This window comes from Equus asinus, chromosome 8 (genome assembly GCF_041296235.1).
Source record: "Equus asinus isolate D_3611 breed Donkey chromosome 8, EquAss-T2T_v2, whole genome shotgun sequence".
NCBI classification, from domain to species: domain Eukaryota; kingdom Metazoa; phylum Chordata; class Mammalia; order Perissodactyla; family Equidae; genus Equus; species Equus asinus.
In genome coordinates, this window is record NC_091797.1 from 59,345,598 (window position 1) to 59,360,972 (window position 15,375).

At 36.6% G+C, this 15,375-nt stretch overlaps 1 protein-coding gene across 1 annotated transcript in view; it reads left to right on the top strand.

The window, feature by feature from the left end:
- The window catches only part of LOC106845862 (uncharacterized), a 310,124-nt gene that overhangs the window by 214,231 nt on the left and 80,518 nt on the right, over window positions 1–15,375 (top strand). The window contains exon 16 of the mRNA XM_070516801.1: window positions 7,059–7,222. Coding sequence (XP_070372902.1) covers window positions 7,059–7,222 — 164 coding nt within the window. The remainder of the gene's footprint in view (window positions 1–7,058; window positions 7,223–15,375) is intronic.

A 15,375-nucleotide genomic window follows, 5' to 3' on the forward strand; every position in this document is an offset into this window, starting at 1 on the left:
AACATAATACCCTCAAGGTCCATCCATGTTGTTGTGAATGGGATGATTTTGTCATTTTTTACGGCTGAGTAGTATTCCTGTATATATATATATATATATATATATATATACCATATTTTCTTAATCCAGTCATCAGTTGATGGGCACTTAGGTTACTTCCATGTCTTGCCTGTTGTGAATAATGCTGCAATGAACATAGGGATGCATAAGTGTCTTTGAATTGTTGACTTTAACTTCTTTGGATAGCTACCCAGTAGTGAGATGACTGTGTCATATGGTGTTTCTATTTTTAACTTTTTGAGAAATCTCCTTACTGTTTTCCATAGTGGCTGCACCAGTTTGCATTCCCACGATCAGTATATGAGGGTTCCTTTTTCTCTACAACCTCTCCAACATTTGTTATTTTTTGTCTCGGTAATTATAGCCATTCTAACAGGTGTAAGGTGATATCTTAGTGTAGAATTGATTTGCATTTCCATGATGATCAGTGATGATGAGCAACTTTTCATGCGCTTATTGACCATCCATATATCTTCTTTGGTGAAATATCTGTTCATACCCCCTGCCCATTTTTTGATTGGGTTGTTTGATTTTTGTTGTTGTTGAGTTGTGTGAGTTCTTTATGTATTATGGAGATTAACCCTTTGTTGGATATATGATTTGTAAATATTTTTTCCCAGTAGATGGGCTGTCTTTTCATTTCAATCCTCTTTTCCCTTGCCTTGTAGAAGCTCTTTAGTCTGATGACGTCCCACTTGTTTCTTCTTTCTATTGTTTCTCTTGTCTGAGAAGACATGGTGTCTGAAAAGATCCTTTTAAGCCTGATGTCAAAGCGTGTACTGCCTATATTTTCTTCTAGAAGTCTTATGGTTTCAGGTCTTACCTTTAAGTCTTTGATCCATTTTGAGTTTATTTTTGTGAATGGTGTAAGAGAACAGTCTACGTTCATTCTTTTGCATGTGGCTGTCCAGTTTCCACAACACCATTTCTTGAAGAGACTTTCCTTTCTCCATTGCATGTTCTCAGCTCGTTTGTCAAAGATTAGCTGTCTGTAGCTGTGTGGTTTTATTTCTGGACTTTCAATTCTGTTCCGTTGATGTGTGTGTCTGTTTTTGTACCACTTGTTGGCAACTTTTTTTAATGTTAAGGATTTTCACAGGCAAACTTTATAAAAAAGTAATCATACAGAAGTTCCATTAATTGGTTAGGTTATTTATTTGCTTTATGATGTTATACTTACTCTTCTGTAACAAATATACTCAAGAAGAAGAATCAGAGTTTTAAAAATATTTCTAATAAATAAATTTTAAAAAATTACTCCATACGCATGTATTTTTACTTTTGTGAAGCTTATGAAATAACAAGCAGTGCATCTTTACCCCAAAATACATACTTTTAGGATTTCATGATTATCAATGATGTACTAGTGTACATGATATAAACAATAGCAATATTAATTCTAATATTTAAAGAATAATTCGTATTTTTCAAACAGCTTCAGACAATTTATTTGATTGTATATTTACAACAACACTGTAAGTTGGTGGGACAAGTATTCTTCTCACTTTTCAGCTGGGAGAAACAAGACACACAGAATTACATGATTTGTCCAAGGCCACATAGCCAGTCCACACTGCAACTAAGACTAGAACCCAGATCTGTGAATTCTGAGCCTGGTGTTCCTCCCATTGTACTGAAATCTCTTCCTCAAAGTTTGAATCAATACATTGTTTTGTGAAATCAAATGTATGCCATTCCTGATAACAACTATTTGATTATATCAAAATATTTAACTTACTTATGAATATTGGGGCTATAATTTGAGGCAAAACTGATGTAAATATTAATGTAAATTTATTGCCACATCTGAATCTCTTATTGCTTTGAATTTGCTAGGCCTATGAATTCCTGATTAGTGTTGCTGGAATGTACTGGTTCTCAAATCTTAATCTGAATCAGAATCTATTGCAAGTTTTGTTAAAATGCAAATTGCTGAGTCTTGCCCCAAGAGTTTCTGTTTTGGTAGATCTGGAGTAGGGCCCAAGAATTTGCCTCTCTAACAAGTTCCTAGATGACACTGATATTGCTGGTCTGGGGACCACAGTTTGAGAACCACTGACATAATAGCTGCATAGGAAAGATCTGGCAAGCGTGCTGGGAAGATCTAGGAATGTCAATATAGCTTGGAAAAGCCAAGCTCCAGCAAGGCAAGGCTCAAGGGGAAAGTTTTACTGTCCTGCTTATTAACCACCACCCACAACCTGTAATTTGGTTACTTTACGTAAGTTTCATTGAAGTTGACAAAAGCTTTAGATCATATTATCAAAGCAAAATTAAAGATATTAGCAAATAATGGAGTAATTCAAGCCAGAAAACACTTTAATTTGGAGTCATCAAGTTTTCAAGCGATTTCGATAGGAAAAGGGAAAGGAAATTTGAATTTTAACTAAATTTTTGTACTGTAAACCTGGCTATGCGATACAGCCCCAAGCAAGAGAGCAGATGGATACTATAAATAAATCAATATGATCAAATATTCAATTTATAAAATTGTCTTAATTTATGGAATAATGTTCCATAACTGGTATATTTTTCCTTTTAAGAAGAAAAAACTTTTTATAGTTGGTATATATGTGTTTAGACTTTATTCATTGTGCCAAGCAGATTATAGAGATGCAGTCTTTTGATGGACTCTCCTTTTTAACTGTATTTGAAATGGAATTTACCATTAATCATGTGCTTTTAGAACTAAAGACCCAATTGCTGTCCAAAGTGCATCCATGAAGATATTGTCAGGTGCTGCGGTAAGCAGCTAGGATCAGTGAAGCCTGTTGCTGTTTTTATTTCTATCTTTTAGCCCACACTATGCTACAGCAGTGCATGTCCAATTTTAAGGTACATGCAAGTCACCTGGGGATCTTATTAAAATGCAAATTCTGATTCAGTGGGTGGGGCCTGAGATACTGCATTTTAACAGACTCCTACGTGATGCCAAAGATGCTGGTTCTGTGGATTGACCATAATGTGACAGGTGCGAGATGCTTTACTGAGAAAGCCTCTCCCTTCTCTTTGCTCAGGGTTCCTTAACAAGACTGGGGACCTTGATGCACTGCGTCTGCTAAGGGTTTTTTAGACTTTTTCAGAGAATTCTGACTGCTTATTTCTCAGTGAAATGACCTCTGTTGTAAATGCTTAGAATCTGAAGACAAATATGATAGTTGACTCTGCAACCATGTAGATCATTTACCCTTATGAAAATGAATTAAAGCAGCCTGCCAGTGTATCCAGTTTCTTGTCCCGCTGCTGGAGATCAGAGGTAGAATCATGTGCTGAGGAAAGCCTATCAGTACTTGGAAGGCTGACTTGTTTTCACCTTCTAGCCTGCGACCACCCTCTGAAGACTCAGTGTCACTGAACACCTTGATGACGTGTCCAAAGAGGGAGCCTTGTCAGTCAGAAGTTGTTGTGTTTCCTACTCCATCTCTACGTCTTTTGACCTTGCTAATTAGCCTCATTCTGATTCTGAGTGGATTGAATTGGAGCCAACTGGATTTCATACACATTCCTACTTCTCTCAGACTCCAGGTTAGAAGGAGAAGACTACACCATCAAAGTTAGTTGAGCAGGAGATGTAGAGAGGAAGAATCATATCCTATAACATCTCACAATGCCTCCCAGAGGCCTGATGTGCGTACTGAGCAGACAGGGTGCTAATCTGATCCTATTGCAACACCACATGTGAAGCCATTTGGAGTGGATGAGCAGCTGTCCCTTATGATCTTCTGAGATCCCCTCATAAGGAATGTCTGTAGCCCTCCTGGAATGGATTTCCTTATTCCAATCAGTTCCCCTGAAGAGATTAATAGCGGAATAACACACTGTGTCAAAGGCAGCTGCCAAAATGAGCAGCTTTAATTTGAGGGGCCTCTGAGGTAATCTGTAGGAAAGTAGCCCCCAGCATGGTCATCTTGGAACCAGTTCAGAGGTCTGTAATCTGACGGAAGCTGACTTGGGTTCCAATAGATGAGTATAGCACCCGTATCTTTCGCTACTTGGAGAGAACAGCTGAAGGTTCTTTTCCAATCTGCACAATTATTGACTTTCCAGTTAGAATCCATCATGTTTCATTGTGGATGACATCTACTTTTGCTGTCTTTAAAAAGTCTCTAAAGCTGCATGCAATCCACAGATCAGCAGTACTGGAGGCTACACTTGGATCTTCCCACCAAGTGAAGCAAAATATGCATTTGAACATGCTCTCCAGTGATTTAACAGCACACTGAAGTTTGAGAAGCACCACTCGAAAGCTGTTGTTCTCAAAGTGAGGTCCCTGGACCAAAAGCATTAGTTTCATCTGGGAACTGAACAGAAATGCAAAATCTCAGGCCCTGCACCATGTCTACTGAGGCAAAAACTCTGGGGAGGAGCTGTGTGTTTTAACAAGCCTTCCAGATGATTCTCATGCTCATTAAAGTTGGAGAACTACTGCCCCACGTGAGATCATAGTTATCATAGATTGAATGTCACTCCTGAGATTCAAGTTGCCCGAGTTCAGACCTCCTGTTCTTTCAGCACTTGCTTTTAGCAGACAAAGCTGAGGATCACCTGCATTTGATATAGATCAGCCAGCCAAGAGAGGTGCTATCTAAGTTTATGATAGTTTTTGTTCTGGATACATTTTTACATGGTAATCTAAAAGGAGATGGGTCAGGTAGAATAGTTTGAGGCTGAAGCATTGAGCGGCTGTTGATGTTGCTAATAACACTTTGTCAGTCTCTTAGTTTGCCGGCTCAGAGGTTGGCAATGCATTTCCCCTAACGCTCATGGATGATACTGTGCTCAACAAGACCATTGAGTTTATAAATTCTTTCTCTGCCTGAGCCCTAATCTAGATAAAAAGTATAGGAAAGATTTGCTATTGAATGTTTTAATTGATCAGCATGTATTTATTGATTATATACTCTGCACAGGATTTTAAAAGATACAGAATAAATATGGCATTGTTCCTGACCTCAATATAGATGTTAAGAATAGTACTCAAGAACAAAGATCAAACAAAGACGGAACGCAAGCATTTTCACTCAGCAAACAATTCTTGAGAATTAATTAGAAGTGATTGTGGAGTGATAGAAAGAGCTTAGAGTCGGGGGAAATGGGTTCTCGTTCCAGCTCGGCCATTTTTTAGCTACATAACGTTGGTTGGATAAGTCAGTTAACTTCCTCAGTCTTCAATTTCCTCGTATGCATCACAAAAAAGTAATAATATCTAAAAATAGTAACACCTACCTTACTCATTTCAAAGTATTGTTGGGAGAATAAAATGAAAGACCAACTGGGAAAAAATTTGAAAAATCTAAGGCACCAACCAGAGAAAATGAAAGGAACAAGGATGAGGATTATGATGAAATGATGATACTTATGCTCTGTGGATGATACAAGACGTAACAGCCATTGCTCCAATGGTCCAGGCAGGAACTTACAATCTAGTTGGAGAATCAAAATATACACACACAAAGATATAATATGGCAGTGTGTGATAACTTCCATTTGGGAGGCATAGCGCTCATTCCCTGATATCCTTTAGGTCTCTAAGGATACCTTTTCCAAGACATCTTTTCTGATTGCAGTGTTTAATAACACACCCCTATCTCTCCTATGACTTTTTTCTGCTTTAAGCTTTTTCATAATATCATCCTCTAGTATAACATATATGTTGCTTAATCTTATTTATATAGTTACTAGCATTTGTCTCCTCTCCCCCTCACACACACTTAAAGTAAGCTCCAAGAAGTTAGGGATTTTGTCTAATTTTATTCACTCTTTTATTTCAGAGCTCAATGACACAGAGTAGGCATTCAGTGCAATACATGTGGGTTAAATGAATGATTTAACATCTATAAATTAGATTATGTTATTGGCATCAAACATATATCATTTTTTCTTGTTTCATCAATGAATCCCACGTCTATTTCTTTACCTTTAAGAAACAGCAGAAAGGTAAGATCTGAAATAGGAGAAATGCATGACAACCCTTGCAGATCTGCTGCCTAAAATTCTAGCAACAGACTTGCATTTTGCAAGGTAGACCAATGAACGGGTACAGAATATAAAAATAAAACTTTTGAAGCAGTAGTTGAGAGTTGGACATCTGAATTCTAGTCACTGCCCAATCACAAAAGGATATTTTGCAGTAGGAAAAATGCAAATTAACCTCTCTAGGCTTCTGATCTTACCTGTAGATATGTGTTTTGGATTTGCTAGTTTTGAATGTGCCCTTTTAAGCTATATGAATATAATTGTTAGTTTAAAAAGTAAAGAAATGTTTCCTCTTTCTTAATTTGGAGAAAACTTCCCTACTTTATGTTTATAATGCATATTACTTTCACTGGCTATCATGAGAGTCATAATTAAAGGACATTTGTGTTTTATAAAACTCAAAGGTCCAGGGTGTCATCTGACAAAGCTTTAGGTCCATAGCATTTCATATTTGTTTTAAAAGAGCTGACTGCTTTATATTTGTTTCTAACCCAATATAGAATATGTTTTTCCTTGTCTAAAATAAAGACTTATTGTTAAATTGACCTAATGTAAACTTTAGTTTTGAAGCTTACATTAAATAGCCTGTTAACTTTTTTATAAGTTTCTAAAATAAGCCATCTATTTTATGCTTAGTGCAAATTAAATTTCTTTCAAATCTGTTTCAGAAAGAAAGGAATCTTTCCACCATAATATTTAATTTCTTCATATCTCATGCTCATTAAATTCAGAAGTTAATAGTACATAAATAAAACATGGGTTTTACTTTATAAATTGCATGTAGAGTGTACACATTCAAAAGCTTACAGGGAAATGAGAAAAACTTGGTAAACCAACCACACAAACCCAGTCTTTTTCTTTTTTTCTTTGTGCAGCTGAAGATCCAGTGATCTTCCACTACCTTGAAAATTTAATTTAAAAATAAATTATAGTATTATATAGTCTTTGTGTTTTTATATTACTCTAACTTGTCGATCGGTGTTTGCATCCTTATTTGATTAATTTGTATTCTCTTTTGTCAGCGGCTTACACACAATGGGGAGAGTCCTGTAGCTGATGCAGCAAAGTTGTACTGGGCGTTTGTAAGAAGCATGCAATCAGGCATTCTCGGCGTCACGCTCACGGTGCTGCTTTACATCCTCCTCGTCATCATTTCTTCTTTGATTTTATATTTGTATTGTCTCAGGTAAGGTGCTTCAATCCATCTATTCTTTAGAGTGTTCAGCCTCTGGTCTTGTCATATCCTTAGGCTGTGAGAACACAGTAAAGAAGAGAAGTTAGAACCATGTCTGGGGTAGAACTCTCCTTTGTTGTGTGTAACAGCTGTCATGAAAACCAGCTAAGAAATTACTTGACTTTTGGGTAAATGTTTTCTCTACAATCAAGAGAGCTAGGTTTGCTGTAAAACATTATACTTGTTTCTTAAAACCAGGGATCAACAGGAACCAAGGAGTTATCTCTTGATATCCAACGGCTTTCTCGGCAATTTCTGGGAAGCTTGTCTAAAATTGTTTTTCTCCTCCTTCCAACCCATTTTCTTCCCATTCTTCCCACCACTGCCAAAATCACCAACAGAGGAATCATCTTTCAGCTTCGATCCTGAGTATCAGAGGGTTTGCCTTGCCAGATCGTTAATTTAGCAAGTAATCTATGTGTGGGAAGAAAGAAGAAAAACAACAAATAGAAGGCAGTATAAAAATGCTAGAAGTCTTTTCACTGTCGATGGTTTCCTTTGCTGTGCAGAAGCTTTTTAGTTTGATATAGTCCCACTCATTCAATTTTGCTTTTGTTGCCTGTCCATTTTAAAGCCATTGCTATATCACATGAAATCATTGCCGAAACCAATGTCATGGGGATTTCCTCTATGTTTTCTTATAGAAGTTTTATAGTGTCGGGTCTTATATTTGTCTTTAATCTACTTTGAGTTGATTTTTTTTTTCTGGTGTAAGATAAGTTTCCAATTTCATTCTTTTGCATGTGGATATCCAGTTTTCCCAGCACCATTTGTTGAAGAGACCAACCATCCTTTTCCCATTGTGTATTCTTGGCACTCTTGTTGAAGATCAGTTGACAGTAAATGCCTAGATTTATTTCTGGGCTCTCTATCTGTTCTGTGTATATGTCTATGTTTATGCCAATACCATACTGTTTTAATTACTGTAGCTTGGTAATATAATCCAGCAATTCCACTTCTGGGGGTTTATCCAAAAGAATTAGAATTGGCATCTCAAAGAGATAGTAGCACTCCTGTGTTCATTGCAGCACTATACACAGTAGCCAAGATGCAGAAACAACATAAATGTCCATCAACAGATGAATGAAGAAAGAAAAATGTGGTATATATATACAATAGAATATTATTCATCCTTAAAAAAGCAGGAAATCCTGCAATATGTGGAAACATGGATGAACCTTGAGGACATTATGCTAAGTAAAATAAGCCAGTCACAGAATGACAAATACTGTGTGATTTTACAGAAGGACAAATACTGCATGATTCCACCTCTATGAGATATCTAAACTAGTCAAAGTCACAAAAGCAGAGAGTGGAGTGGTGGTTGTCAGGGGCTTGGGAGAGGGGGAAATAGGGAAATTGGTGTCATGCTCTTGGGGCTCATTCATATCCTCCTGTTCATCATTTATTCTTTGACATTTTATTTGTATTATCTCAGGTAAGGTGCTTCAATATTTCTGTTCTTTACAGTGTTCAGCCTCCAGACTTCTTGTTATAGGGTTAGGAAGAGGTCAACACAGGAGTCTCCTGGAGCACAGAGAAAAGGAACCAACGCAGATCTGGAGGAAGATAAGGACAGTAGTCAAACGTTTCAGTTGAAATATAACACTTGAGTAATTTTTGAAGGTGTAATATAATTTAGCTAGAATCAAAACAGAGTCAGGCATATTTGTGGGATGAAGAAAGATGTATAAAACCATATCATCATGAGAAAGTATGATACATTTGGCAAATCAACAGTATTTTGATATGGCTGGAGTATGGGATGTGCAGCAATGGTGGTCGGCTGAGATGAGATTAGAAATGTAGTCAAGGACAAAATGATAAAAGTCCTAAATATCATGATGTGGAGCTTGAATTTGTTCTAATGGTAAAGTGAACACATTACAAGATTTTAAATAACTTTAAAGAAGATCACTTTGCTAGTAGAAGAGAAGGTGGATTTAATAGTGGCCAGATTGGAAGCAGGAAAATCTAGTTAGAAAGTCATCTTAGTAGTCTAGGCAAAGAGTGTCGAAAACCTTAACTAGAGAGAATGACACAGGAAATGGAAAGTTGTGGCATATTTAAGAAATAGTTAAGAGATACGATATAGCTTTGGGGCTTGTTGGAAGTTCAAGGTGAAGGAAAGGATGAGATTTAGTATAACCTTAAGTTTTGCAGTTGGGCAGATTGGTGGGTGGGCATAGCATTCTCAGAGACAAAGAGTGTATGAAAGTAAACATTAGAGGAGAGACATAATGAGCTACATTCTCATTCACATTGACCTTGAAATTTCTTTGATATTGCCAAGGAAAAATATGTCATAAGAAATTGGAGAGATGAGCGTAGAGCTCAGGGGAAGCAATATAGGCTATGGATTTGTGTGGTTGAAGCCTTGAGTTTCATTCTTTATAGAGTAGAGGCTACACTGCAGTGGGCTAACTGAGTGAAGGATGAGGACACAGCGTCAGGACTTACCGACAAGTTTTTTCACAAAGCTACTCTATAAACGGAAAGTGGTTCAAAAATGATATTTTAAAAAAGAGTAGTTTTTAATATGGGTGTAGCTTAAATATATTTATATGTACATATGAAAATTCTAAAAGAAAGAGAAACATTGAAAATGCACAAGCAAACGAGGATAATGGATTGAGCAAGGTCTTTAAAGACATGAGGTAGAGCACATGTGGAGACAAACCTTGGATTTAGGAAAAAGATCTTGTCTTTGATGAGAGAGAGAAAGAGGTAAGAGTGAATGCAAATGCGTGGAGGTTCGTGGCAGCGTGCTGAGAGAATTCACATGTGATAGCGTTATTACTTTCTGTAAAATGGGAGGTGAACTCACTCCTCCGTTCTTCCTTCAGTAGACTGGCCATTCTTGGAAGGGACCCTTGGATCACTAACATAGCTGTAGTAAAATTGCCGCATTCTCCAGGGGATGTATGTAGATAATGCACAGGTTTATTTTATATTTTGACATGTCATAAGCACTGCATGTCATCTTTCCAGATTACTTACTTTCCTTTCTTCCAGGGAAGAATGTCTTTCCTGATCATTCACTTTTCATTTTACCACTATATTGGCATGTGGCCCTAGGCAAGGATGTTCATTTGCTAGATTTTAGGCATTTTCTTGTGTAACATGGTAAAGATAATGCAGATATTTAGATCTTACAAGAGACTCTACATGAATCTTTATTATTTTAAAATGACTAGGGTTTCCTAGAGAAGTTCAAGAAATAAAATAGTATACAGATCTTCCTTGAATTATATAGGTTCCATCCAGATAAACCCATCATAACTTGAAAATGCATTTAATCCACCTAGCCACCAAACATCATAGGTTAGCCTAACCTACCTTAAACCTTCTCAGAGCACTTACGTTAGCCTGCAGTTGGGCAAAATCACCTAAAAATGCCTATTTTATAATAAAATGTTGAATATCTCAAATAGTTTGTTGAATACTGTACTGAAAGTGACAAACAGCGTGGCTGTCCGGGTGCAGAACGGCTGTAAGTGTATCAGTTGTTCACCCTCATGATGGCGGGGCCGCCTGGGAGCTGTGCTCTCTGTTCTGCCCAGCATCACAGAGAGCATCCTATGGCATATCACTAGTCTGGGAAAAGTGCAAAATTCAAAATTTGAAGTACTGAATGAGTATTGGTTTTGCATCATCCTAAATTCGAAAATCATTAAGTTGAACCATCGTAAGTGGGGGACTGTCTGTATCATGTAGTTTAGAACTTTGTAGGATTAAAAAAATATTCGATAATGTTATGTATCATTTATTCCCATACTGATATGTGTCTTCAGACTTAAGGTGAATGTTTACAACCATGCTTTTCTTTGTCCAAGGTCCACATTTTTATTATCAGGATTACTTGGAAAGTATGAAAAGGTAAGCACAGAATTTATGCACTAAATAAATAGGATTTAATCTTGCTACCTAAAGCAAATAGTTGTTTGCTTTAAAATAGAACATAAAGATTACCCCATGGAGAATTGTGAGTAAAGAGGAGTAGGAAGCTCTGTAATGGATAGAGAAATGATTAAAGAAAAAACAAAGGTAGATGCAATATCTAGACATCATAGAGAATGAACCTAAAAAAATCCAAGAGGAATAAGCAGATTTGTTCACTCTCTCAACCTAGCCCTTACTGTCTTCGTATCCTGTGTGCTTAACCTATCCTGTCAGAACTAAGCATGCTCAGTAACCCCAGGTAAGTTTTGCTTGTATTCTAGAAGCAGATGCTCTCAGGATTCCTTTGGATGATGATAGAGTTACAATAATCTCCCACAGGAAAAATACCTGAGTTTTCCATATGAGTAAATAAGTCACTCCAAGATGTCAGCTGAAAAATCTCTCTTTACTGATGTTTGCAAAATAAATGGTGGAGAGCTGGGCAGCTCAGTTCTTCCATGAAGCAAATACTGTCCCTATTGGATGCATCTGGTCAAAGAAGTGGGATTTTACTCTGGCGGAAAAGTAGGTAGAGAGACACGGGAATTGTAAGAACTCCCCGTGGTGATAAATGCCAATGTGGATTTGTGCGTGCTGGCTGACCTAGGTTAGCATTCTTAATCCAAATGTGAAAACAACAATCTGAAGTCTTTCTGGGCTTTTGGAGCAGTGCTGTCAAAACATGTGATAACATGGCTAACATTATTGGAGTACAAAGGATATCAAGTCTGTTGTGCAGGCTGTTAATAGAGAATTTCGTCTAGCTCTGGGCACCGGAAGCTCCACATTATGGGGACTGGCTGTGCAAGTTCCAGATTGGACCCTATTCAGTTTGGCTGATTGGATCTCATTCCTCCAAGAGCCTGAGTAATTTCTTGCTGAAGGGTTACTACTAGAAAAATTCTCACTCCCTACAGATCTAGTAGGAGAGTTAACTAGGAGGCCAATTCCTTGTCTCTGTGCAAGGAGATTCTTGAGCTAGGTGTAATTATTTGAACTGGATTTTATAGCTTTTAACAAAGCATTAATCTTTTAAACTATTTTTCCTTACTATAGGAAGAATATATGTTATTTAGGAAAAATCAAATCTACAGAAAAGAATCAAAAAGTAAATTAAAAAACACCAATAATCTCACCAACTAGACAAAACATTGTTAATCTTTTGGTAAATTTACTTCAGTCTTTTTCCTGTGTGTATTTATTTTTACAAAGTTGAAATTATACTGTAATTATAACTTTATAGGTTGATTTTAAACTTAATATTATATGATAACTATTTTCATATTCTTTGCTGACTTTGTAAACATTTAATGCCTACACAATATTTTATACTATAAAATAAACAGTATAAAATATTTAAATGTTTATTTCTGGACAATAGATTGTTTCTCATTTTTGTTCATAAGTAGTTCTGATGAACATCTTAAGACTCAGGTTCATGCTCAGATTTTAAATTATTCTTTGAATAGTGTCCTAGAGACCCTGAAATACTGGTTCAGAGAGTATGATGTTTCTAAGACACTTGATAACTCTTGTGAAATTGTTTTCTGGAGAAGTTGTACAGATTTATACTTCCACAACAGTGCATGAAGGAACTTACCAACCCGTGTTCACATCATGTGTTATGCTTTTATAATCTAAGAGAAAAAATGGAATCTCATCCTTTTTCTGAATGTGTATTCCTTTATTTACTGGTCACTAAACATTCTTAACATGCTTATCACTCATTCATATGTCCTCTTTGTGAATTTCCTTTTATGTGTCCTTTTGCCTTTTTTTCTACAGTGCATTCAAATGTTTTTCTTACTGAATTATATGAGTTTTATATACATTAGCAGTCTTACCCTTCTGCCATGTCTTTTTCTTTTTTGACAGGGAAAGATTCGCCCTCAGCTAACTTCTATTGCCAGTCTTCCTCCTTTCTTTCCTCTTCCTTACCCCCTCCCACCAAAGCCCCAGTACATAGTTGTATATAGTTGTAAATTCTTCTGGTTTTTCTATGTGAGCTGCTGCCACAGCATGGCTACTGACAGACAAGTGGTGTGGTTCCATGCCTGGGAACTGAACTTGGGCTGCCAAAGTAGAGCACGTGGAACTTTAACCACTAGGCCATCAGGGCTAGCTCACCCTTCTGTCATATCTTAACAAATAGTTTCTCCATTTGATAATTGCTTTTCAAATTTATTTTTGAGTTTTAAAAAAATATTTACAATTCATATATAATAAAGTCTTTTGATAATTTTTATGACATACAGATATTTCAAATTAAAAAAAATCCTTCCTCATTCAATTATTTAAAACTATTTACTCCTGCTTTTGTAAAGTTCGAATTTGCTTTCACTGAACTCCTTATCATAAGCCGTGTAGAATTCATTTGATGTGGATAGTGTCAAGATCTAAATGAGATATCCTTTTGTCTTTTATTTTACTGATCTGTTCCCTAAGTTGGTATTATCTTTAGATATTAACTGTTTTGCCATTTTGTCTTACTGGGTTTTGTTTTATGTAATTTTTTGTAATTTTATCAGCTTGTTTTCAGTGTGATGGACAGAGCTTCTCTTTTCTAGAGCTTCTTTTAAAAAATTTACCTTTTTACCAAACTTTTATCATGGCCATCCATAGGCATTGACATAAGGAAGAGCTGTGCGGACCATCTACAGCTCTCAGGGTGTTAACTTCCTGTTTGTCCTTGCAGTCTTCCTCATAACTCTTCTGAGGAAAGCCTCTGTTGGTAGTAGATGGATCCTTTAAATCCTTTATCTGTATAGTCCCAAAGATCTACAGGCTGCCTACATACTTCTTTATGATACACAGGGAATGCAAAATCACAATTTAAATGTTAGTTATATTTGTTCAAGCTTTTATATTCCTGGAAACTATACACAAATCTAAAAGACTGGTATTCGAGTTAGTTTTTGGGGTGCTGATGTCTTCTTAATCATTGACTTAATAGTTCCAAATAGCCTTATAAGTTTTAGCTGGTGTCATTTATTACTTAGAAAATTTAATTTAGATTAAAATAATTTAAAGGCAGATTTTGATGAGAATATTATGAGCATATTCATTGTCTAGGGAATATGTATAAGATAATCAAAGATTTTCCACTTTCTAAATCAACCTTCTTTACAATGTTCCTTACTAAAGGCAAAATATTATCCACCACATGGAGGAAAAAATTCTAAAAGGTATCTAATTAATATATAGCTAAACAATTTCATCCTCCCTGAAATTATCACATAGTTATGGGCATTCTATGTCCTGGTAAGCAGAAATGGACAGAACATATTATGACATGCTTGTATAGGAATAGACCTATTTAAAAGATTTGGATGCTACATTGTGTCAGCTCCAGTAAACTGAATGATTATAACCAAAGTAGCTCATTGTTGTGGCTCCAGGTAAATTCACTGATAGGCCATTGGCAGAAGACCCATGAGTATCCTTGCTCTCTTCCTAAGACCCTAAGCTCTCTGGTGTGGGCAGTTGAGTTCATGCTATATGCTGACCCCGCTTTCATCTTTTCTTCAGCAAGTAAAGGGATCTATTTCTACCCCAACTATCCCCATCTGTAGCTGCAAGAAGCTGGATCAGAGGTAAACTGAACATTCCTTGACATGATGTTGTCTTATAAAGATAAAATAAAAACTGGTCAGTTAAGTCTAAATCATTAATCAGTCATTTGTTGGTTTGGTTTGTGGTAAATTAGCCTGCTTCGGATACCTCCAGGATAAAAGAAAGTAGAATAATCTTCTGGAACTTCTATTTTTGTCCCAAACTTTGGGAAACTGGGTATGTGAGTTTTGACCAATGGCAAGCAGGTGTCAAGAAGGTATGTGCACCTGGATGAAGCGACAATGCACAGATTGTCTTATTGGCCCAGTCTAAATCCCTGGCTTGAGCTTGTTTTAGGCCATTGGGACGAGAAATTTCCTTTTCTACTTCCGTGTAAGTACTTGCATCTGATAGTGTAGTTAATGTGCATAAGCCAGTGTCATTCTCTGCTTCTCTCTGCCAGCATCACACTCATCACTAAAAGAATTGAACTAGCAAGTGGACAAAATGAACAACTATTTTTGTTTGCTGCCACAAGTCAATGAGAATGACGTGCATAAAACAGTATGTCAAACTTTCTGAACCACGTATTTTAGATGTTACATAAGTAG